The sequence below is a fragment of the Podarcis liolepis genome (genome assembly GCF_965112155.1).
Source record: "Podarcis liolepis genome assembly, chromosome: 2".
Taxonomy (NCBI): Eukaryota; Metazoa; Chordata; class Lepidosauria; order Squamata; family Lacertidae; genus Podarcis; species Podarcis liolepis.
The window spans coordinates 24,086,562-24,112,804 of NC_139555.1; the positions used below are offsets into that span (position 1 = coordinate 24,086,562).

The 26,243-nt window shown below is 41.9% G+C and overlaps 1 protein-coding gene and 1 long non-coding RNA gene across 12 annotated transcripts in view; one reads left to right on the forward strand and one right to left on the reverse strand.

The window, feature by feature from the left end:
* Positions 1–11,963, forward strand: part of CEP112 (centrosomal protein 112) — a 210,962-nt gene extending 198,999 nt beyond the window's left edge. For 4 of the 5 annotated variants that reach the window (XR_014522593.1, XM_083489925.1, XM_083489926.1 and 1 more), the window contains 3 exons: positions 5,110–5,211; positions 8,937–9,001; positions 11,514–11,963. Coding sequence is in view for 4 of the 5 variants with exons in the window: in XM_083489925.1 (XP_083346051.1) it covers positions 5,110–5,211; positions 8,937–9,001; positions 11,514–11,517 (171 nt within the window). In the remaining variant the exon portion in view is untranslated. Of the gene's footprint in view, positions 1–5,109; positions 5,212–8,936; positions 9,662–11,513 lie in introns of those variants that run through there. The other variant, XM_083489924.1, reaches the window with a different exon arrangement.
* The window catches only part of LOC310700670, a 72,957-nt gene that overhangs the window by 38,352 nt on the left and 8,362 nt on the right, over positions 1–26,243 (reverse strand). For 5 of the 7 annotated variants that reach the window (XR_014522686.1, XR_014522687.1, XR_014522688.1 and 2 more), the window contains exon 2: positions 23,164–23,294. This is a non-coding gene — a long non-coding RNA (uncharacterized lncRNA). Of the gene's footprint in view, positions 1–5,217; positions 7,352–11,462; positions 11,592–23,163; positions 23,295–26,243 lie in introns of those variants that run through there. The other 2 variants (XR_014522691.1, XR_014522692.1) reach the window with 2 other exon arrangements.

The following is a 26,243-nucleotide window of genomic DNA, read 5'->3' on the forward strand; positions in this document are numbered from 1 at the left end:
CGTGATGTGGGATTGAGGTGATCATTCTGTGATACTATGGCAGAAGACAATGCTGTATTGTAACTTTTGGAAGAAGAAGAAGAAGAAGAAGAAGAAGAAGAAGAAGAAGAAGAAGAAGAAGAAGAAAGATTGTTCTCAGTAGGCTCAAGACCTAGCTCCTCACCTTGTTAAAATTGCAGCCAAATCCTATGCATGTTTACTCAGATGCAATATTATCAAAATATTCAGTGTGGCTTCATCTCAGGCGTAGGAGTGCAGCTTTAATCACAAAATGTTGCTCTAGCAGTAATGGGATGTACATAAGTCAAGTCACAGTTCTCTGAACATTGACCTCTGATAGAAGTCATAATATAAATAAATAAAACCCCTGGGTCAAACCTAAAGCAGCCTTCCTCAACTTGGTGGCCTCCAGGCAGGTGCCTAGGACTACAGCTGCCATCCATCCCAGCTTGTTTGGTCCATGGTCAGGGAGGATAGGAGTTGTCTCCCTAAACATCTGAAGGGAAGACTGGCCTAAGGAAGGGGAGATCTGTTTCACATGGTGCTTTCTCCTACTTCTTTGCACGTGAAGCCTGCCTGCTATGATTTCGCTGCCTATCCTTTTTGTTTAACATGCATTCAAAAGATTTACATCTCTCATTATTGCTTTAATTGAAACTGCGTGTCATATTCCCTTTTGCATTTATATTTTTTATTGCATCATACTATGTTTGGCAAGATTTCCTCTCCGTTGAATATGTTTGCTGGTACTTCAAGTAGGTCTTAACTTCTGTCACAGTCTTGACAATTAAACATAAATTGTATAGGTTTTGCAGATAAATGTAGATCATAACTCGTTTTGTTTTCAAGTAAGTTTACTTGAAGTTCTTAAGCGTGTTGATTTTTAGTCCAAAGGGCAAAAGCGTTCCAGCAACTGTAACAAATCTGTAGCTTAAAGATATACCTCCTGCCAACCTAGCAGTTCTAAAGCATGTCAAAGTGCAAGTAGATAAATAGGTACCACTCTGGCAGGAAGGCAAATGGCATTTCTGTGCGCTGCTCTGGTTCGCCAGAGGCGGCTTGGTCATGCTGGCCACATGACCCGGAAGCTGTATGCTGGCTCCCTCGGCCAATAAAGCAAGATGAGCGCCGCAACCCCAGAGTAAGCCACAACTGGACCTAATGGTCAGGGGTCCCTTTACCTTTACCTTATTAGCATGAAGCATCATGACACATGAACACTGTTGTAAGAACATGCGAGTTTGTAGGCTGTAACAACAATTTGTATCAAGCTCCCTTCTAATCTCCTTTTACACATCCAAGGCACAGTCCACAAATGTCACTCTTGCACATCTTTGCTAATTTGCGATTCTTCTGTTTGTTTTGAGGGATTTTATTTATTAAAAAGAAGACGATTTGTTCAATAGAGGTTTGTGCTCCAGAGAAGTCTTCTGCTTTGGGCCTCTTGTTTTCCTGCTCAGAGCAGGCTTATGAGCAAGTGTCCCTTTAAAACCAATTTTAGCCCACTTTAAACCTGGAATATTTTTCTGTTGTACACATCCACTGCCCTTTGTCGGCTTCTTTGATCTTTCCTGGCATCTTCACCAATCTAGAGCCAGTTAAAAGCCTTCAGAAGACAAGCGTAATAGTCTCATGGAGATTGCACCACTTTACAATACCGAGAGAGAGTTTCATATATGACTCTTGTCCAACAACAAAGAAGCCAATACATTAGAGGGAAGATTAGACTAGAATCTTTCCAATAAGCCAGAGCCCTACATGTGGGAAGCTTCTTGCATGGTAATCCATTCCGTGCAATACAGCTTAGAGTGGTAGAGTCCTACCACACATTTCTTTTGAAGGTTTGCTTTGGGTCTAAGTACATACAGTGTCAGCCATCCAGGCAAGGACCCCATCACTTTTGGACCGTGTCTGGCATGCTGTTGAGAACTAATTAAATGTAAAAAGTAAGCTCCACAGTCCGTTAATGAGTTTACTGAAAGTATTCACAAATTTGATAATAGTTCTTCAGGAATAGGATACATTCACTTTTAATGAAAGGAACTAAAAGCAGAAAGAAGCTTCAGCTTAAAGCTGTTTGTTTTGCCTTGACTACCTCAAACAAACTGCTAAACACAACTTCCAAAGTTTCATTTTCTCTTTGAAGTAATCTGCCAAATTACTGTTCAATCCAGTGTTCAGTGTTTCTTCATCTCACTGGCAAGAGAGTTGTGCAGCTGCTGCAACTGAACTCATTCAGCGAGTACTGTGACTCAAGTCATCCTATTTATTTAATATGAGCAGAGGTGGAAGGAAGGCAATTATGATGTGGCTATTTCAAAGCCTGTCATGAACACACCAAAAAGAACCACTGTATAAACCCAAACTCTGCATTTAAAACAAAAACAAAAAAACAGAGCAACATTTTGATTATTGGTCCTGCTTGTCAGGTAATTCAATGTTGTTTCAAAAATACAATATACCGTATTTTTTGCACCATAACACTCACTTTTTTCCTCCTAAAAAGTAAGGGGAAATGTCTGTGCGTGTTATGGAGGGAATGCCTATGGGTGGCATGCCTACAGATTTTCCTCCTCTAAAAACTACGTGCGTGTTATGGTCGGGTGCGTGTTATAGAGCGAAAAATATGGTGCATCTTTAGTTCAGCTCAGTGATACTTTATATGCTAATGTATGTTGTTGGTTTTCAGTCAGTCTTGTGGAAGCCAGTATCTTTTATGAGTGATGGTGTCAGCTGGTGAAAGGGATGCTCAGAGCTATACATCTCAACACCTTCCTTACACAATGGAATGGCACCCTAGTAGTTATTGAGCAAGATAATTTATTGTGTTTGAGAAACAATTATTTCTACATTCAACATGCTAATTTGGTACAAACTTCTATGCTGCTACATGTTAGAATGTTCAGATTAATTAGTACATGAGATGATTTGCCCCATTTGAGTTTGTGAAATGTTTTAGCACTCGACTTCAGAATGCAGTGGTACTCAACTATATTTCGTTTAGTTGGTCAGTTTTATCCATTCCAACCCCCGTTCAAATAATAATGTGTCCTAAACCTACTGGAGTCTCTTCTCCTAATCAGTGAAATGGGAATGAGCATTGCAGTTTGCATAGCTAGATTGCCTCCATTGCTTTAGAGCCTTGATAGCTCAGCTGGTTAGAGCCTGGTGCTAATAATGCCAAGGTTGCAGGTTCGATCCCTGTTTGGGGCAGCTGCATATTTCTGCATTTCAAAGGGTTGGACTAGATGATGCTCAGGATCCCTTCCAAAGCTACAGTTCTATGGTTCTATTACACATGAAAAGGAAACGCCCCCTTTTCCAGATCAAAGGGGTGAGGAACCTTTATTTCATCCATCCCTTGTGGGCCAAGTTTTGAATGGCATGTTCTTAATCAGCCTTACTTGTCCAAAGAGGAAGGGGGAGAGTTGCATAGGCCTTCCTTTTGTTCTGAAAAGCAACAACTCTGTCAGACCGTAGTCGGTTTGAATGCATTTTATTTCAAAGTTTTGCTCTGAATATCTGAGACTCATGAAGAACTGACTACAGCAAAGCTGACTTCCAGCATTCCTGTCAGATCCTAAATGTAAGGCCTGAGGATTGTAGTCTACAAGCCAAACCTTTTCTTTTTCTTTTCTCTGGGAATGACCATGTAGGCACGAAAGGATGAAGCGTTCACAGGCAGGATGCAGCCCTGTTGCTTTCCCCAAAAACAGTTATGCCAGTAAGAGTCATATTTCAATTGCTTTGTATTTCCATGGCATTATTCACTCTTACCTGTAGAGAAAGACGCCACAAACTCTTCAAGATGCCCAAAAAGTTTTCTCAAATTAGCTTGAATTCTCATGGAATATTGAATCTTAGCATAAGTTTTGAGGTCACCGAAGGAACCCTCTATTCATACGATCTTTAAAAACGATTTGATGTTTTAAAAGGGAAGGGAAACCTTCCTTAAGAGAGGGCTTTTGCTTTTATTCATTTATACTTTAAAAGCATTGTGGGGACAGTAGGACAATTATTATTATTATTTTGCTCAGCTGCCATATTAGTATGATTGGGAATTGAAGGAGCATCAAGGAGTGTCTTGTAGGGTTTATTTTTTTTCCCTGCTAGGGAGATGTCTTTAAAATACTGTGTTGGCTATCATTAGGTCATTCGCTATTTTAGCTTCATTTAGCTTTATTACTCTACTGAAGGATACTTAATAGCACTGGAAAGCAGTCCCAAAATATCCAGGATGCAAAGGGGGGGGACCACACACACAATAAAACCGTTCTTGTAACTTTTCTATATATTTAAAAGGGGATACGTTGCAATAGAACAAATATGCACTCCACTTTTGCTATGAGAAGGATGGAAGAAAAAACAGCATGTGGGCCAGGCCTTGAAAAAAGAACAGATTCAGTGCTGAGTGAGTAGGAGCAGGAAGTGACTGCACATGGGTTTTGGGAGACTATACCTGCAATAATTTATTCAGTTTTTATGTCTTAGTTTTTGGTGGGAGAGACACAACATGTGTAAAAAGCTCATGTTGGCATCTTTGACACGATTCTGCAGCCGTTATTTAAGACTCTGAAAACAAGCTGAAGTTGACCATTTCAGTTCTAAACAACTTGAGATAACCACTTACCGTATATTTTGCTCTATAAGACTCACTTTTTCCCTCCTAAAAAGTAAGGGGAAATGTGTGTGTGTCTTATGGAGCGAATGCAGGCTGCGCGGCTATCCCAGAAGCCAGAACAGCAAGAGGGATTGCTGCTTTCACTGCGCGGCGATCCCTCTTGCTGTTCTGGCTTCTGAGATTCAGAATATTTTTTTTCTTGCTTTGCTCCTCCAAAAACTAGGTGCGTCTTGTGGTCTGGTGCATCTTATAGAGCGAAAAATACAGTAATTGAAAGTAGAGAAGGAGACAACCTTGATTTGTCATGTGAGAGTACTCAGGGATCCTTCAGTTTAATGGAACACAACACAATTGTTTTCTTGTATATCTATACACCCTGCATATAGATTTGATGAATGTGGAGTTCAGACTGGGAAAAGTAGGCTGTGACAGCTCCCAACTGTGTGACCTCCTATTAGCTATGTAAATGCTCATATCTTTGGTTTCAGATGACTTCTATACGGCAGGAATATGAAACCAAACTCAAAGGTCTGATGCCAGCATCTGTGAGACAAGAACTTGAAGACACAATTATTTCGCTAAAATCTCAGGTAAAATCTGAAACGTCCCTCTCTTTGTAAGACTGGAACTGTGCACATCCTGACATCTGACGGTTCCAAGAATTGTCAATATATTTAATGGCACACAGCATCCCAGTTTGGCCAGCAGTTGTACCTAGTCCTAGTTTCGGTTTCTTTTCCAGCCTGTTTTTCAGCCAGAATGGCTGATACTGTGGCTGAATCATTACTGCTGTATATGCAGTAGAATCATATGGGAAGAAGTCAAATTATCCCTTTGGGGGTTCATGAAAAATTCCCTAAAAGATAGAGAATGGTGACTGTTCCTTAATCGTGTATTAATTGAACAGGTACGTTAATTTTTACAATGCTGGTATGCTTTCCACCATGAGCACCCAATTGAGGAAGACAATGGCACACTTCTGCAGTAAGACATTACTGACACAAAAAAATGGGACTTGTGCTCTCTGGTTCATTTTACCTATTTATCACTATGTTTATATTGCACCTTTCCTAGGAGGAGTTCAGGGTGCAATGTGATGCTCTCCTACTCCCCGTTTGACCCTCACAACAACCCTGCGAAGTAGGTTAGACTGAGACACTGCGAGTGGCCCAAGATCAGTCAGTGAGCTTCATGGCTGAGTGGGGATTTGAACCCTGGTCTGACCCTCTAACCCAGGGTTACTCAAACTTGAGTTTCCAGCCGTTGTTGGACTACAACTCCCTAACTAGTAGGACCAGTGTTCAGGGATGATGGGGACTCTCGTCCAAAAAACAGCTGGCGACCCAAGTTTGGGAAACTTTGCTCTAACCCAATGACAGGGAACCTGCAAACCTCCATATGTTGTTGGACTCCCAACTCCCATCATCCCTGAGCATTGGTCATGCTAGGTGGAGCTGATGGGAGTTGGGATCCAACAATATCTGAAGGCCATGGGGTAGTCATCCCTACTCCAACCATGGCATGACAGGGATTGCCTCTGTGTATCTATAGGAGCGTCTCCACCCCCATTTTTCAGCCCGGACACTGAGGTTCAGCACCCAGGGCCTTCTGGCGGTTCCCTCACTGCGAGAAGTGAGGTTACAGGGAACCAGGCAGAGGATCTTCTTAGTAGTGGTGCCTGCCCTGTGGAATGCCCTCCCATCAGATGTCAAGGAAATAAACAACTATCTGACTTTTAGAGGACATCTGAAGACAGCCCTGTTTAGGGAAGTTTTTAAGGATCAATGCTTTATTGTGGTTTTAATATTCTGTTGGGAGCTGCCCAGAGTGGCTGGGGAAACCCAGCCAGATGGACAGGGTATAAATTTATTATTGTTGTTGTTGTTGTTGTTGTATGTGAGTGCAGGCAGGGTGTAGGGATCAGAAGAATAAGAAGGGTGTAGAATAAGGAGGCACAGAGTGGCTGAATACAGTTCAGCTTGGCTGCACTGTTCAGTCCACTGCTGTGTGTACAACAAGCATTCTATGATATACTTATTCATTTTGGAGCAGGATCCTTTAGGAGCCATTTGCGTTCTACTTGGAGAAACTTGAAATACTTTGCTGCTCTCACATTCCTTTAATTCCAGAGCTTTTCAGGGGACGATCAAAAGGTTAAAATGGATATTTGTTATATGAGTTCCCACTGAATGAGGAGAGGAAACCTTTAATTTAAAAAATGTTAAAAAATCATTTTTCCACATATTTATTTGGTAAAATACTAGTTTGAAATGAGTTATTTTCTCGCTATAATTTCTGGCACATAAGACATTGGATGAAACACCACCAACTCTGAAGACAGGAGGAGCTCCATTAGAAAGAAACTTGCTGTTAATTTTGCTTTTAGCCTCTGTTTATAAATACATAAGAGAAATAAGAATGGAACATTATATGGGATATCTGTGACCGAAAAGTTCTGTGTCCCCACTTGCCAATCATAACAGGAGTTTTATAATTTCTAGAGGGAATGTCTTAGTAGCAAAAATATGGCATCTTAAAGACCAACAAATTTATCATGGCATAAGCTGCTATTGGGCTACAGTCCATTGAAACTTACACTGTAATAAATTTGTCTCAGTACAATTCTAACCATGTATTAGAAGTGGAGTTAGGATTGCAGCCTTGGTCCCCAGGGTTCCAGAAGACTCTTAGAAGCTTTTGCTTGTGGGAACAAATTTCTATTGGAATTCACTGCAAAATAAATAAATATTTACTTACTTAACTTAATAAATTTCTATACTTCCCTACATCCGAGGATCACAGGGTGGTTTACTATATATATATATATATATATATATATATATATATATATATATATATACACACACACACACACACACACACAACATAGTAACCAACAAAAAATGACATATATATCGTATTTTTTGCTCTATAAGACGCACCAGACCACAAGACGCACCTAGTTTTTGGAGGAGGAAAAAATATATTCTGAATCTCAGAAGCCAGAACAGCAAGAGGGATCGCTGCGCAGTGAAAGCAGCAATCCCTCTTGCTGTTCTGGCTTCTGGTATAGCTGCGCAGCCTGCATTCGCTCCATAAGACGCACACACATTTCCCCTTACTTTTCAGGAGGGAAAAAGTGAGTCTTATAGAGCAAAAAATACGGTATATAGGAGTTAAGAATTTAACTAGGAAACCTATTTCAAGTTAATAAGTGTGCTTATCTAATAATTTTGCCAGTACAAAACATTGGAGAGGTGACAACTGGAGAAATCTGCAGCTTCCCCTGTAGTGAAGTTTGGAGTTGTTTGGTTTCTTTTTCATTTTTAATGAAATCTGATTTCCACCTGCAGGGCTTTTGTGAGTATACACAGCATTTCAAAGGAGCAAAAGTCACTCCAGACTCCTAATAGTGGGTGTTAATGCAGAAAAAGTCTAGCTGGCAGCTGCCTGCTCAGTGAAATACAGTAGCCAGCTACAGACTGCTCAGTAAGCAGGGCTCCCTTCTGAAGCACAGGTGTCCTCTCCTTTGAAATTGCTGAAATTCCTGCTTCAAAAACATCAGACGGAAAGAGCAGTGGAATCCTTGCACCTGTCAGGGTTATTAATTGTTCCAGAGGAATGAGAGGGCTTGGCTGGGTAAAAGTACCAACCAGGCGGCTTTAACAATGAACAAATAGGAAACATTCACTTCTCAAACAAAGCTTTGCTTATGTTTAAAATATGTTGGCCTCCTTCTCCTCCTCCCTTCTGAGACTTTCAGTGTATTCTTTGTGTCCTGTCCTAGCATGGCACCAGTGCCCTGTGAGAGTATGCTTAGGATTTTACCTCTCTGGTGAGGACAGTCTGATCCTTTTTCTTTCTTTTTCCAAAAGGAGAATCAAAAGCAAAGGATTTTAATATTGTCTGCGATGTGTCATTGTTAACACTGAAATGGCAGAACATGGGAGTCTTGTACCCAGGCTTAGTTCCTAAACCCCTGAGTTTTTGTAAGCATCTATTAAGGCTGAAGTTTTTAAAAGTACACCACTCCCGACCGACATGTTCTTTCAAGGTGTTGCGCAGTTCTAGACTATATGTATGAATGTGGGTCACGGAAGGTGTTTCCAGATCATGTAATTTGCTGGATTGCATTCCGGCTGCCTCCCTTGCCAGCGCAATGCACAGTAGCCACCAGCAAATAGATAATAAATGCAGATAAACCAAATTTAAATAATGAAGGTAAATGAATGGACACCTCTGGGAAACCACAACCATTGTTCGTCGGTCTTCTGTCAGCTGGGAGCCCCTTTGTCATGACAGCTGTGTTTTCCAGGTGAATTTTCTGCAGAAAAGAGCATCCATCCTGCAAGAGGAACTGAGCACATACCGTACCAGGAGGTAAGCCGATACTTCCTCTTCAGGCTGTAACACTTCGCACCTGGCATTGCAGAGCTGCAAAGTGTAGTGAGAAGGACTCCGGTGCCTTGGCAAGTTTGAAAGCAGCTTACTGTTCGGTAAACAAAACGACTTTGGGAAGCTACGCCCCTCCCGTAACCCCCGTGCTTAGCGTTCGAGCAAGATGAGAACTTGCAGGTGCCTTGCAAGCCTGGGCCTCGCCTTGGCATTCATCGTGAGATGGTGGCTCAACACACAGCTGCTGTTCTGTTGGAGGTGCCGCCGCCACCGCCTTCGAAGGTGATGCAGTTTGTAATATTGCAGATTGTATCTTCAAAGCACCGGATCTTCACCCACTTAGCTTTACTTAGACATTCACACCATTGTGAATAAATAGCCACAGATGTTGCAACAGCAACTGCACCTTTGGGAAGGGTGATTCACATGGGTGATTAAGTGAAAGGGACCTTCCAGGTGATGTCACTGAAAGTTTTCACACTGATAGTCTCACTGATCACCCCTTATTTCTTCAGGGCAGGATATGCAAATAGGGTTTTAATTGAAACTGTGTGTATGGAAGATGTAAGACTGTAACATGAAAGCAGGGATATCTCAGATTTCTCAACAAGCTTCTCCATAGACCTTGGCCTCGTTTAATTTCAACAGATAGCAACAATGAGAGCTAAACTTATGTGTGAGATTGTGGCTCAGTTTGAGCCTTGTGCTGGAACATTTTGTCCTTGTTCTGCCCCTTCCCACCTCCCTTCTTTGTGTACCACGATTGAAGACTTCCTCAGTTAATTAGCCATAGTTTCCCCCAGTATGTCTGAACGGAGTAACTATGGTTGCCAAAACCAGAATAGGCCATGATCAGAAACCAGCTTCATGTCTTCAAATCCTGCCATGTTCTGGTCCTCATAACCATTGAGAGCAAGCAGTCGCCTACACTGTTTCCATTTTGGCACCTGTTAAAAACATTCCTGTTTAGACAAGCCTTACCCAGATGCTAAGAAAGTTGAGGCAGTTTTAATGTGTTTTAGTATTTTTATTTTTGTATGTTTTAAAGCAGAGCTGTAATTTTTCTTGATTTTTTTGTTTTATCTTTTGGTAAACCGCTTTGAGCTCTTTTACAATCCAGCAGTGTACAAATTTTATGAAACAAACAAACAAATATTCCCCAGTTCCTACATACTAATTTGAAGCTATGGCTACTTGACCCAGAAGTCCTGAATGCTGGGCCACTGCTTTGCCTTTTGGAAAAGCAGAATTAGAGAGCGAAGGAAGAAATAATATGTAAGTTACTTTATAAAGCACTGTAGAGGTGGGGACATCACTCAATGGAGTGGTTTGCCTGCACACAATATATATTCTGCATGGAGAATCCATGTCTTATGAGCTTAGGTAACAAAAAAATTATCTCGCCATCCACCATCCAGCATGTTGTGCCTGCAGGTCTGTTCCCACATGCACAGGAAATAATAATAAGGGGCTCAGTGATGATGCATTGCAGATAGCACGTCTGAGAGGACTGACTGACTATTCATATCAAAGATGAAAGTATGGCAAGCATTTCTCATTGTACACGTTGGTTGAGGTCCCAAGAGCATTGTCTAAAGCAGTGTTTCCCAAAGTGGGCAATACCATGCCCTGTGTGCAGTTGGAGGGCGCTAAATAAAAATAAGGGGGCGGTAGAAGGATAAAGAAAGAAGAGAGGAGGAGAAAACAATTGAAAAATGGTTCATACATGTTCCATCTGTTGTGTAATGATGCTTACTGCCAGCTTGGGCTCTGTTGCGGGGGGACGACAACGCCACCCCTGGATCCAGCTGGAGGCGAGAGGTTTTTCTGGGCTTTGGTGATCCCAGGCCCAGGAAGCTTGTCTGGCTATTTGACCAATGGCAGACAGGCTGCAAATCCAGCTCCGCCCCTTCATTTAAAGAAGGTCAATTTCCAGGGGGTGCTGAGTATATATTTCCCCTCCCCTGAAAAGTGGGCAATAGGCCAAATAAGTTTGGGAACCTTTGGTTAAGGCATCGCCACCTATAATGGCTTGAACCCATTTTCACTTCTATCTGCATTGCATCTCTTTACAATGGGTTGTATCTGGTTAGTGGCTACATTTTGATCCAGCAAGTTGCCTCGCTCCTTGTTCCTTTAGTGGATAGCTTCTGTTGGAGCGACAGCACTAGATAAATTAGATTCTGTCCATTGTCTTAAATGCCAGTCCTGCTGGTCTCCCAACACTCAGGACCAGCTTTTCAGGGCAATAGGGTCCATAGAGAAGAAGGTCCTCAAATGCTCCTTTGTGCACATGGCTTTTTAAGATCCCAGTTGTTACCTTTTTGCATGCAGGTATCTCAGGTGACCATGTTCCAAATTGACTATTAAAGTCCTTCAAAGCACCACCTCTTAAGTGAGGGCTCTGACTCCAGGGCGTAGAAAAGTGTTTGGTGTTTTCAGCATTGTCAGTAGTAAAGGGAACATTTGTGACTGATGAGAACATTTTATTTCTTAGGTAACTGTTGGAGCTGACTGGTTTCTCCAGAGGACTTCTTTTCAGCAGGTTTGAAGATTTGGATCTTGTGAAACTAATCTGAGAGATCAGTGGTTGTTTTGTTAAATCAGACAATGTAATTAAGTTTCTGAAAGCACATCCTTCATTCATAACAGTATTTTACGTTACCACTTATTTGAATTATTTTATCATTATATTACAAATTTTAAAGCTTTTGATATATTGGATATCTATATATGTCAATATACTTACTGCAAAACTTAATTTTGTTTGCTCATTTTGCTTTTGTTACCGGCTTCCTGCTGCAGTTTGTTCACTTTTACACATGCTAAAAATCACGTCCTTATTAGAATCATCATTATTATTATTATAGTGTCCAAAATATGTTAAAACATATATGGCATTATTTTCATGTTCACATGTTATGTAATATTAAAGTATTTTTGTAGATTTTGTTTCCACATTATTTCCATTATCAGTGACATATCATTTGCTGCAAGAATAGCTGCAATGATTCCTTTAATGTTTCTTATCGATAACTTCTTGTAAGATTTTGTATTTAGTAGAGTACACTTTTGTGGCTATATGGAAAGACTATATAATTGTTTCTGTTCCTTAGCTTGGCTAATTGATGGAACAATAAGTGCTTTCACTAGGGATAATAAGAATCTCTCTTAGTCTGGAGTGCATAACTTCTAAATAATTTGCTATAGCAAAACACTGTAAGTGTATTGTAGACTCTTGACAAGGAAACTTTTACACTGTTTTACAGGCCTTGGAAAAGTATTTCCCTACAATTCAGGTGGAAATGTTATTTGAGCAGTTCCTTTAACATTTAGCGTGGATTTCCTGATGGGTTTGGTAGGAAATCGAAGCTAGCAATATGAAACACTGATAGGGAAATTACAATGAATTGTCTACATCGGGAGTAGCCAATCTGTTGCCTTGCTGGACTGCAAAACATGCCCACGTCATCTTCCCTGTCACTGGCTATGTTGGCTAGGACTAATGGGAGTTGGAATCCAACAACATCTAGAGGGACCACATTGACACTCCCTGCTTTAGGCAGCATATTATTATTATTATTATTAGTAGTAGTAGTAGTAGTAGTAGTAGTAGTATTTAAGGAAGCACATGCCTGGAGTGTGTTCCAACCTCCAAGTAAGAATAGGCAGCATTTGCTGAAAAGTAAGCCATTTTCAACCAAAAGGTTTCAAAGCTAAATTCTTCTGTATGTAACAATTTTTTTATACAAAACGTTATGTTTTCTTTTTAACTTTTTTTCTTTTATGAAATAATAATAATAATAATAATAATTAAAAGCATCATCAACTGAGAGGAGCACACACATGTATTTGCCATTTATCCCTTTGAAATATACAGAAGTAGTGATTAGGCAAGGATTGGGGCCCTTGTTTCATGTCTCTCAAAGCAAATACCACATGCTTGTGCACCTTGCAACTCGAGCAACGTAGTGCTTAAGTCCAAAATGTTGCACAATGAACTATTTTGAAACATTAGATGATAGGTTAGAAATAATAATAGTTTTGTATAGGACTTCCAAGGTTCAAAGTGCTTCACAGGGACTCTGTAAGTCACTATTAATATTCCCCATTATGCAGATTGGGGTGGGGAAACCGAGGCTGAGAGTGGCTTGCCTAAGGCCATCTAAGACCATGACAAAGGTGAGATTCAAGCCTACGATTTCTGATTGGTATGCTGTTTTGCTGCTTTCAGGGTATATATTATTCACTTTACTTTATGAAGAGTATAGTCATTCACCCAATTTCATGACCACCAGTGCTCATGGGATGCCTGGGCCAGTCTGTCCCAAGCTAGGGTCTCCAGCTGTTGTTGGACTACAATTCCCATTATCCCTGGCCACTGGTTTTGTTAGCCAGGGATGATGGGAGTTGTAGTCCAGAAACAGCTGGAGACCCATGTTTGGGAAACCCTGACCTAGGTCATGAGATCTGCTGCATCGAATGAAGCCTTCTCTCAGTTAACTCAGCCAGTAGTAGATTCCCAACGGGTACGTTGATTCAGATATCACCAGATACCAACTTTGTGATGACATCACACACTTATCCTGTATAAGGGGACTGCTCTGGGGGAAATAATCACATTGCTCAAAGCTTTGAATTGAGGCTGACCCCTACTAATGTGTGGGCCTAGGCTTGCATTTGAAAGAGAACAGCACTTGTAGCAGCAAGTAACAGGGACATGACTTTCTTGGGAATGTAATGGAACCGACTCTTTGCTCAGACTGAGCAAACGTCTGGGCCCTGCAAAGAGGAGCTACTGTGGACACATCACTGTGTAACTTGAACAAAGCCATAAAGCTTTGGAAAAAATACTTGGGTGCTGGGATTTGGTGAGGCATGGGGTTTCCTGGGAGCACGTGCATACAGAGACTAGTGAGCTTGTGAAGCATAGCAAAACTCTCACTGGCAGACACAGGTGGGGTAAAAGGATTCAGTAGAGACCCTGAAACTGGATGATACAGACTTGTCCTGTTTACAGAGGAATAAACTTGTGGCATGAAGACTTTTTAAAACACAGGTTGCTTCCAGGTTATTATCAGGCAGTGAGTAGCAGATGATAGGCTAATGGATATTTTCCAATACAAGACTATTTCCTTAAGAATTTTCTCTCTCTCACTGTTTTTCTTCCTTACTTTCTCTCGTACACATACGCACACACATAAATTCCATATCACTCATTCACAATATTCCCTGGTCACAACACAGTCTGTTGGCACATTAAAACACAATATAAATAGATTGTTGAGTTCTGTACAAAATGTTTTTTCTTTCCTTAAAAATGTAATGGTCCAAACTATTTCATCAATATAGATGACTTTCTGTATTTTATTGAGGTGGAGTATTGTTTACCAGATAGTCACTTTTCTTTTTGTTACCCAAGTAACACATATGTTTGTTTTCTTAGTTATAATACCCTTGCCCCTTTTTTGGCTGTGCATGATAGAACGGTGCTTTAATTGTAACATGGTAGGTTCATTTATTTATTTTCTCCTGCAGCAGAGCTGTTGCGCTCTTGTTAGTTGTTCAGCTCTCTTATAAAAACAACTTCGGTGGTTCATGCTGTGTTCAGCCTTTGCTCCTAGCAGAGAGGACTCCAACTCCGATAGGAAGAAAATATTTGTGATTGCTTTAATAACTGCTAAAGGTTACGCTGAAAAACACCAGGCACCCTCAGTGCTAAGCAGCTCCAATAGATAATGCAGTGAGATTATGATTTCTCTGCCCTCTCAAGTCTCCATTTGCCAAAGGCACCAGCTCTGTTTCTGGGGTGGGGGCGCTGGCAGGGGAGAGGAACTGAGAACATCAAGCAATGTGTGAAAAAGTTTCGGAACACAAGGTCATTTTAATTCATAGTTTCCTTTTTTTAAAAAAAAAAACCTCATCTTTGCTCAGCTTTGATATTTTTTGTTCAGAAAAGTCATTCCTCTTAAAGCCTTGTCATTAAAGAAAGTTGGCTCTTTTACAGCACATTATCAAAGAGAGTAGAAATTGTAAGTTACTGAAATGAAATTGCGTGATCAGTTCTAAGTCTGGTAACCCCCAAAAAAGGAAAAAACACAGTTTGGCTTTTGTGCTAGTGCTCCCTGCCCCCCCCCCCCCAGTATTAGTGTTACAGCGAGGGTTTCCTACATTTCTTTTTTGTGCAACATTGTACAAACATAGCCCATCCGCACTGCATTTTGTGTTTAAGTTTGGTAACGTAACACACACTTAAAATTAGTTGGGCTTTTATAATGCTTGGGGGTGTGTGTTTTTTTTGTTATTGTGGTTTACAAAGCTCCCATGGGCTATACAAACATAACCAGCACCCCTTTGGGCTCCCCTGCCCTGAAGGTTATGGGTTACTCCTGGGCTAGAGGGTGTGTGTGAAATGAACCAAAGGATGCAATTGAAAAACATACGGCAGAAGGGTATGGCTTTTTAAATGTAAAGCCAGAAGAAGCCAAACCATTGGTTAATTTGAGTGTGTGTGTGTGTGTGTGTGTGTGTGTGTGTGAGAGAGAGAGAGAGAGAGAGAGAGAGAGAGAGGGAGGGAGAGACTCATTTTCTTTACAATCTGCATTACTTTTCAGTGGTAAAGTGATGGTTTAAAATGTTCACGTTGTAACACTTGTACATTCAGGCCATGTATAGGTCTTTACAAGGAAACTAAATGAAACGTTTACTCTAACCTTAATATATGGATCCTGGTCAAAATCTGCCCAACTCAGATTCACCCCACTGTGTTATAGTCATAATTACTGCATTCCACTCTTGAGAGAGAGAACAGAATGGGTTGTATCCAAATAAATTTTACTCGGAGCAGACCCACTGGGTTGAACTCGGTGCTATTTTTCTAGAAAAAGAGGTGCCACAACTCACCATGAACACCTCCCTCATTCTCTTAGGATGGCATTGGAGAGGTGCCAGAACCCACCTGAGAGGTTCCGGCAAGTTCCAGCTGGAGAAAAAGCCCTGCTTGAACTCAGCATAGCACTAAGTAAATTGTTGTGGAAGTAGAGCTATTTGTGCTTGTGCAAAGGGACTCTTCTCCCCCAATCTCCTCTCCCTGTGCGTACTCTGAATTTGTTCCCCAACCATCAGGATCATATTTGGGCAAGCAGGGGGAGTCCCATCGTGCAAGCAGAAGTTGTTCCTCTTGTGCAAGGATTTAGTTGACTACCGCCCGTTGAAGTTAATGGAACTAAGATAAGTCATTCCCATTAATTTTAATGGGTCTACTCTTGAGTATTGCATTAGGTACAACCCATTGTCTTTCCAGAGCTATCGCACAAGGGTGACAGACTCCTTAAAAGTATCTCAAACAGTACTTTGATAACAAGCTGGGATATAATGAACCATTCACCTTTCCTTCATTTTGGGGAGTCTCATATATATATTACACACACACAGGAAAATCGTTGTAACTTTACGCTGAAATGCAGTAGCTTTGTAGGACTAAGGTGGAAATTTGCAGACAGTAATGCACCATACATTTTCTTCTTAGAATTGTAAGCATCACAGATGTTACTCCTTTTTTCCAATAAATGAGCCTGAGTCAGGGGTAGCAAATATGGTGCCCTTAATATGTTGTGAGGCTCTAACTCCCATCATCCCTGAACATTTGCCATACCAATTTGCGCTGGTGGGAATTGTAGTCCCCACAGCATCTGAACGGCACCATATTGGCTTTTCCAGATGCAAACTATGTTAGTCCTGATCCAATATTCCCTCTTCTCATGAGAGCTGCAGGTCATGTGTGAAGCTTTCATGTGACTCGTTTTCACATGAAGCTGCCTTTGGTATAGAAGCAAATGGGGAGCCCTTGCTCACTAGAGAACTTGATTTGCACTCCTGCAATGTTAAAACCTGAATCTCTATGACTGTAGTCCTGTATATACATGGAAGTAACTAAGAAAACTCCTGAGTTAGACAAGTATAGAATTGGCCTGTATAACTTTTGTTGGACTGGTTTTGAACAAAGCAAGGTGTATTTTCCCGATAAAGTTGTTCAAGATGAAGTATAATACATTTGTTTGCAGCCACACACAAACTTTGTTTTCATTCAGTCATGGCCCTACTACCTTTGGAAGATACTGATGCATATAACATTATTTTTAAAGCACTAGAATGCTTTTGTAGACCATTTGGCCATTCCAGAGGGCTCCACAAGTGACATCACAGCTCCCGAAGTGTCGATTTTCCCACTTACCCATTTGGCTCACAGAATGTTCCCCTAGTGCCTGCCTTTGCTCAGAATGTTTCCCACCATTCTGATGATGCATCAAAAGTGTCTGAGGGATTCCTTTCCATTGTGCTTTAAGATTTGGTAAGGGAAGGGTTGGCATCATTAATGGGATGGCGCGGCATGCAACACACAAAGCATCACTATCTAGAAATAACACAGTTAATTTCCACCACACCTAGAAATAGCTAGATCACCATTTTCATATGCTATCTTGGCCCAGTCAGTAGGCACAAATTTCTAAAGTGGAACTGAAATTGCATGATTGAATAGTATTACATTGACAGGCATGATGTTCAAACACAGATGGAGGAAGTTCGGAAGCACTTGTGGGCCATTCCAGTACTAATGGAGGGTGAGAAGAGATTTCAGGGGTGCCAGTGGTACCCCTTAAAAGTTCAAAGGATTGGATATTCTAAGCTTGATAATGAAATTCAAAGTGTTGGATACATCTAAGTTTAGATTCCAAAAACCAGTGTATATTAAGAGCATTGTTGTGGTTCATTTTCTTCTCTCACTGCTCAGGGACAGGTGTACCTCAAGAAGAACATTTTTGTCATCTGAAACATGGGGGGAGGGCGGTAATCCCCCCCATACCACACCTGTGAAAAAAGTAATGCCTCTGTCTATAAATGACACCATTAGCTTATCTTGCATTTTCCAGGAGGCACATGCTTGCTTGCGTTACTAAAGCTTTCTCTGCATTTAACATCCACATTCCAGCAGATTGCAGATCAAGAGGGAACCCCCCCAAAAAAAACACACACCCATCTTTCTCTGAAAGAGTTCAGACTCTGAAGACAGGGTACTAGGAAGTAGCACTGGCACTCCTACATTGGCTCCCAGTCCATTTCTGAGCACAATTCAAAGTGCTGGTGCTGACCTTTAAAGTCCTAAGCAGCCTTGGCCCAGTATACCTGAAGGCAGAGGGCCTTCTCGGTAGTGGCGCCCGCCCTGTGGAACACCCTCCCATCAGATGTCAATGAAACAAACAAACAACTATCTGACTTTCAGAAGACATCTGAAGGCAGCCCTGTTCAGGGAAGTTTTTAATGTTTGAAGTTTTATTGTGTTTTTAATATTCTGTTGGGAACTGCCCAGAGTGGCTGGGGAAACTGGAATGCGGCTTCTGCAGGTTTTGTTTGCCACCTCCCCCCAATCACCTCCCATCAGCAAGGAAGGGGCTTGGAGATGCCACAGGACAATTGCTCCAGGGGAAGCTGTTTCTGATTATATTGCATTATGAGAAAGCACACCAGTAGTGCCTTTTTTCAGGAGGTACTCAATGGTACACAGTACCAGCACCTCTTTTTGTTGTTGTTGTTGTTAAAAAGTGTGGCACTTACTGTAACAACTTTATGGTGAGTACCGGCACCTAGGGGGGAACACCACATACCAGCAAAGGTAATATGGATCATTTCTATAGAGGCAAAGGATAGGAGGTGCCAAGTTGACAGGCTTACTGTACAATCCTATTACACATTTACTCAGAAATGTGGTGTATTGTACTGTATGTCAATGGAGCCATCAGGTAAGTGGGTTTTGGATTGCAGTCTAGCGCTTCTTTCCTGTTGCCCTTTTGGGGCTTTTGATTTGCCCTTAAAATCTTTCCTGCAAGACATTCTCCAAACTAATAACTCTAGGCTTGAGTTGTAATGCATGAAACTTAACATTAATTACCCTGGGCATCTCAACTTAAGTTGGTTTGTGACTGTGATATATCTGTAGCTCTAAAATGTACAGTAGAATGCCTTTCTATAAGAAGAGCCCGGTTGGGTCAGACCAAAATGCCGATCTAGTCCAGGGTTCTGTGCTTGCCATGCACAGCACGTGGGAAGCCGCAAGCAGGATATTCAGGAAGCATCACTCTTTCCACTTATTATCACATTATTAACTGTTATTTATACAGAGCCATCACTGTATATGGCTCTGTTACACAATTTAAGAGAAGGAAATCTACCCTGAAGGACAGAGCTTTCCAAATTGTGTATCGTGGCATGCTAGTGTGTCAGCTACAGTGTGTAGGTGTGTTGCACAAATGCTCTTATAAGGGGTTAGTTTAATGTCCGGTTTGCTAGTAAAATTGAATTACTGTGTCGCGAAATGATGCATGTCTAAAAAAAGTGTGTCGCCAACATGAGAAGGTTGGAAAACTCTGCTCTAAAACAATGAACAAAGACGATCAAATAAAAATCCTTAAGTTTAAATGCACGATTCACAAGACCAAAGAACCTCAGTAGAAGGACCTTTCTTAACAAAGTGCTGTCTAAGCCTGCTGGACACTATCACCACTGAGAATTCACTCTTCCACCACATCCTACATCCCCTTTGGGTAAAAAAACCCAAAACCCTCAAGTGAAGAACAGGCCGTTGTTGTGTAGTCTTCTCACTGATAAGCTGTCAACAGCTTCCTAGACTCCTCAGAGAAAAGTTTTCAAACCATAACCAGGAGTGAGGAACCTGCAGCCCTCCAGATTTGCTGAACTACAGCTCCCATCATCCTTGACATTTGGCCACAATGGCTAGGGCTGATGGGAGTTGGAGTTCAGCAGCATCTGGAGGGCTGTAGGTGCACCATCTCTGCCCCTAATCAAATGGAACGTGTCTACTACCTCATTCTTCAATTCTAGAAGATTAAATTCAAACCAGAAGACACCTATTTTTGTTGTTGTTGTTGTTTAGTTGTTTAGTCATGTCCGACTCTTCATGACCCCATGGACCAGAGCATGCCAGGCACTCCTGTCTTCCACTGCCTCCCACAGTTTTGTCAAACTCATGCTGGTAGCTTCGAGAACACTGTCCAACCATCTCATCCTCTGTCGTCCCCTTCTCCTTGTGCCCTCAATCTTTCCCAACATCAGGGTCTTTTCCAGGGAGTCTTCTCTTCTCATGAGGTGGCCAAAGTATTGGAGCCTCAGCTTCAGGATCTGTCCTTCCAGTGAGCACTCAGGGCTAATTTCCAACTAAAATGTCTGTACCCAGCTACTGGTATTCAGATATTGATATTGTTGTTTAGTCGTGTCCGACTCTTCATGACCCCATGGACCAGAGCACGTCAGGCACTCCTGTCTTCCACTGCCTCCTGCAGCTTGGTCAAACTCATGTTCGTAGCTTATAGGATTATATTAAATGCTGCTGTTCTGCGGCTCCAAGACAGCAGACTTCTGCTTGCACAATATCATTTCCCCTCTTCTCCCCAGTACACCCTGCTCCAGAGGGTTGGAGGACCATTTGGAGAAGATTTTCAGGGCACGGGAGAGGAGAGGAAGGGGAAGTCTTGGTGCACAAGTAAAACTCTCCACTCGCAGCCTTGGAAGCAACACATAGATCTTCAACCATTCTTGCATCAAGAAATCTGAGTGTAGAAGTCGTGAATGAAAGCAGAATACCTACAGAACAGTCCCATACTTCTCCTAGGTATGGTTTGATAGCTCTGTGCAAAAGAAAACTGCCGGATACAACAGTCCAGATTCAGTTTAGAACAGGACTACTATACATTTCAAGTTTGTTTGTTTGTTTGTTTGTTTGTTTGTTTGTTTTTAAATGGAGCATTACTTTCACATCTTGTCTGTTTCATCTTAAAATTGTTGCTTCTCATGTTTCCTACTCATGATTGGTATAGTGGAAGCCAGGTTGGCCAACAGCAGATAGAGCCGGAGCCAGTGATACATAGAGCCAACTAATTCTATTTTTCACCCCATCCTCTCCCTGCTGAGTGCTACAAGGGCAACACTGAGACAAAGGAGAAGGAAGCTATCAACCTCCAACCCAGACTGCTTTGTAACTAAGGGAATAGGCTGGGGGTAGGGACAGCTGGCAGCTGGCAGCTTAGTAGGGAAAGCCCTCATTTGACCTAATGGACCAGCCTCCATTTCCATCATCTATGTTTGCCCCCAGAACTAAACTCAGTACCGTACGTGGTGGTTGCATAACTGAACCCAGGATCTAAACCTGAATTATAGACCAGGATTCTAAATTAAATTATTGTTTACCTTGTTACAGAAACAACCATTCCATCATCTGGGGTCCAATCTAACAACAGCACCTTAAGTACAAGAGTGGGTGTGATAAGAGATGTAACATCTTTAATTCACTGGACTACTGCGCATTAAGTAAGAAATCTCTCAAAAGATCAGATTTGGGGGGATATTCCTTGATTTAGCTTTGCTCAAGTTGCCGCAGTGGCTACAAGGGCCTATGCTCAGGTTAGGTCCTTGTGAAGCACTGTAAACCATTACACCATGCTAGGCCTCTTGCTGGACTACTGTCAAGCTCTCTTTGCGAGGCTGCCCTTGAAGACCATTCAGAAATTTCCGTTGTTGCGCTATGTTGCCATTAAGGATCATGTTGCTTCCTTGTTATGTCTACTGCTTAGCTGTAGGCTGATTTCCTTATGCAATTTAAGGTGAGGGAGGTTATTACCTTTAAAGCCCCAAACAGCTTGGGGCCAAGTTATCCAAAGGGCAAAATCCCCCTACATTAATCAGTCTGAACTTTGAGATCATCCGGCAAGCCTGTCTTGTGCAAGATTTTTCCAATTGGTTGTTTGTTTACTGATCTTTTTATCTGCCACTTTGATTTTTTCCCCTGTTTTATTTGGATTATTTTGTTGTTGATTAGCTATTTTGCTTTTTATTGATGTTAGCCGGTATAGGAAGGGGAAAGAAGGGTACAAAATGCAACGTAATCAAATAACCTGGAACTCGATGCACCTTCGGACTTAAGAGAACAAAGGGCTGTGACCTCAAAGACCCAAACTAGTAGCTAGCTGTTTTGCTTTATAAGCGTTCCAAAGTAAAATTAAAATTACTAGTTCAGATCTAGTTTTGTCACCGTAACACATTCTCAGTAGCTTTCATTTTTGAGATGTTTTAATTGAACAAGTAACCAATAGGTTGCACCAATCCTTGCTGGTCATTTCCAGCAGTTTAAATACTTCACGCTATCCTTGGGAGTGAGAGAAGACTGCATTAGGCAAACAGCCCAGAAGTGAATTAGCGTCATGGACAAATAAACCTTTGAGGTTTGTATGACCGACACATTCTCCATCTCCATTTTCCCCACTCACAGCAGCTAATGAGAAAACGCCACCATTTGCATTTCTGAGATTCATAACACAATTTGCATCCTTGCAAAACACTCAAGCTGCAAATTGTCCTTCCGACTCTGACCTACCTCTGATCGTGAGGCATATGTACAGGGAAGAGGAGTCTTCAGTTCTAAGGGTCATAAACCAGGTGTCAGGGTTATGACCTTCAGGGAACAGGGGATGGAATGCTGAGGATGATGGTTTATGGAACAGCCTGCAGAATCTGGTCCACAGTACATTAACATAATAATAGCTCTTGGCGTTATAGCACCTTCCAAAGACTTCAAAGCAAATTCAACAGGGCCTCAAATTGCCTGCCTCTCTTGAACCTGCTGGCTCTGCACTTTGTTCTCCACGGAAAATTGTTCCAGGTTGTGCCTGGGATGCTTCGGAAACATCTCTCAACCCTACATCTCAAAATAAGAACAGTACACACAAACGCTACGAGGATTTTAATTCTTGGAGTGAGGAGGTTTAGTTGCTTGCTTTCTGTGTGTAACACCTTGATTAGAGTTCAAGGCAGAGAGGTAGACTACGAATTAAATAACAAATTTCAATGGGTCTGTGGGTTACACTTTCATTTTCTCATTTTTTTAACCTTTTCAGACAGATCTTTAAAACCTCAAATAGCAACTAAATAAATGGAAACTGGTAGTTTTCTAGTGTGCTTTTGTGAAATTTCAAATACTGCAAGTCTAATATAATACATTAAATAAATAATGAAGGCCCCCTGTGAATCCAATGTACACATCCACAAAGAGAGCAAGACAAAACCACAATGCTCCATTGTACCTTTTCACTGTTCTCAGGAGATGCCAGTGAGGTTGAACTCTGCTCAAGGCGGCTGCTGCCAGGTATAGAGACAGTCCAGTTCCTCATATGGACGTGACTCAAATATAGAGGCTGTCCATAATTCTCTTGCACTGTAAAAAAAAGGGGGGGACAGGAGAAAATTAACATCTCTATCAAACCAAACCTTCCAACTGAGTCTCTTGTAATCAGACTTTGGATTTGATGGCTCCACTCCTTGAAAACATCTCGAACCAGGTCTGTAGCACCTGACCTGGTTTTCTGTTAGCATCCAGATCCAGGTCGGTGTGCTGGGGTGGACTTTTTTGGAGCCCTCCAGGCGAGGGGCCAGCTTACCTCCAAGACCACCTCCCACTGTAGGAACCTCCATGCTGCTTGAAATCCTCTAATCAGGCTCTGCTCACTAAGTATGGTGAGATCACCGGACCCAGCACTTAGCACTAGGCAGTGTGAGGTGTCTGCTGCAGGCAGCCAATTTTGGGTGTCACAAAAGGGCAGCAAATGGTGAGTTATTTGTTGCTGTCATATTTTTACCACCAGGGAAGAAATGGGCAAAGGGCTTGTTGGATTTTCGGCCTCAAGGGCCAGAATGACTATGCAACTTGACTTGGGAAGACAGGGCGCTATTTGCCGTCCTGCCTCAGGCTACAAAATATTTTGTGCCAACCCTGGAAATCAATAGGAGCTAAAAGCAGGGCTTTTTATGGCAGGTGCCCCTGGTCTCTGGAATGACAGTCTCCATGGACATCGGGACTCTGTCTGAAATGAACAAGACTCTCATCCGGGAGTCGTTTGGAGGCTGATTTGATTGGAGCTGTTCTGTTTTGGGGCTGCTGGATTGTGCGGTGTGAGTTTGTACTTTGCTTGTTGTTTAATCACGACTTAGATGGGGGAAATAGGTCTAATGCATGCTCCAGCCGTAACAGCTGCTGGTTGTGCATTTGGTGGCAGTGTGCATAGGACTTGCATATGAGGGAGACACTGATGACAAAAATCAGTTTGCAACGCACTGAGTTCAATAAAAATGTTGCTTGTGTGTGTGTGCTTTCCTCCCTTCAATTCCTGGCAGAAGGTATGGCCAGTGGTCACAACCTGCTCCCTCCAAACGTTTATGGACGTGTGGGGTGGGTCATGTAATGTAGGCGCACACACAGTTAGAATTCTTAGAAAAATGAACTTGAGCCTGGGGGAAATGGTAGAGACATCGATATTCTAAGATAAATTGCTGGTTAAGAACACCTACCAGTGATCTTTTACCCAAGGCCCCCCAAAACCTTGAACCTAGCCCAAATCCCTTGACTTCTAATGAGTCACTTGGGAATGTATGGCTCACTACACTGCTAGAAGCAGTATAAAATTACCTCTCAATACAGCTGGGGGAGACCACATGTAAACCTCAGTTATAGTCTGGAAATTAGCATGGTAGGGTCAGTATTGCCTCAGTTCAATCGCATGAATTCAAACTTGAGAGGGTCCTCTTGGTAATTACAGATTTTTTTAGTGCTTATTTATTTTATAATCCCTCTTACATTTTATATATATTTGTTCCATCCTACTCCTTCCTCCAAGGACTTTGCACAATTACAGTGGTACCTTGGGTTACATACACTTCAGGTTACATAAGCGTCAGGTTACAGACTCCGCTAACCCAGAAATAGTACCTCGGGTTAAGAACTTTGCTTCAGGATGAGAACAGAAATTGTGCTCCGGCGGTGCAGCGGCAGTGGGAGGCCCCATTAGCTAAAGTGGTGCTTCAGGTTAAGAACAGTTTCAGGTTAAGAACGGACCTCCGGAACGAATTAAGTACGTAACCCGAGGTACCACTGTATGTCAGTTTACCTCATAACGCCAAGAGGTAGTTCACTCTAAACCATCCTGTTGCTCAAGGGCCAGGTTGTAAGCATGAGTCTAGTCTAGTCCCCTCTGGAATATTACCCTCCGAATTATCAATTTCCTTTTAAAAGTAAGTCTCTACTCCTGGTGGTATCAAAAGCATGCGGACAGTCGTCTGCACAATGGCTCACTAAGAAGTAAATGTACAATTGGGTATTCCAGTGTTCTGATAACTGAGTACAAAGGACAGAATTCAACTAAGTAGTCCCACTAGCAGATGTTTGCACAAGGGTGCTTGCTAGCACAACAGAGCTTTCCCTTCTCCCCTATGACCCCCAAAGTTGGGTTGGAAGGGGTAGAACAACCCCCAGAACAGCACGCAGGGGGAGGGGTGCATCTGAAAGACTTTTGCTGGTGGAACAATTGCCATAGCCCTACGCTGAATTCCTCATTGGGATAACTGGCATGAATTTGGCCGTTAATTTTAGTTTATAAAAATGATATTTTACAAAATCACTTTTATTAAAATAGAATAAATTTCAAAACATATTAACATTTCAGAACATATTAAGCTGCCTGATTGATTGTTTTGCAGTCACTTTTTGCCTTCTCAGTACAGTGGTACCTCGGGTTACATACGCTTCAGGTTACAGACTCCGCTAACCCAGAAATATTACCTCGGGTTAAGAACTTTGCTTCAGGATGAGAACAGAAATCGTGCAGTGGCGGCGCAGCAGCAGCAGGAGGCCCCATTAGCTAAAGTGGTGCTTCAGGTTAAGAACAGTTTCAGCTTAAGAACGGACCTCCGGTACAAATTAAGTTCTTAACCTGAGGTATCACTGTACACAAGTTCTGGCTGCAAATTTTCCCAGGCCAAGCATGACAGAGCAAGAATTTGAACCTCAGTTCCAAAATCCAAACCCAGTACTCCAGGTACCACCACTGTTTCAGGTTTTGCTCTAAGGGTCGTAAGCACTGTGCTTTCGGTTATATAGGTTACCTGGGAAATTTTGAATTGGAAAATTCAAAATGGAAATTTGCAATTTTAGGTACTTATGCATGTGGCAATTGCAGAAGAAGAAAAAAGTAAGTTTGCAGTGCAACCTTTTCCTATGCCCTAGAGAGTGAACTTATTTGGCATGTTTACTGCACTTGTATTTAGTAAACAAAGCAAAACAACAACCTTGACACTACCAAGCTTGCCCAATATTGTTGCAAATGAGCTTGTG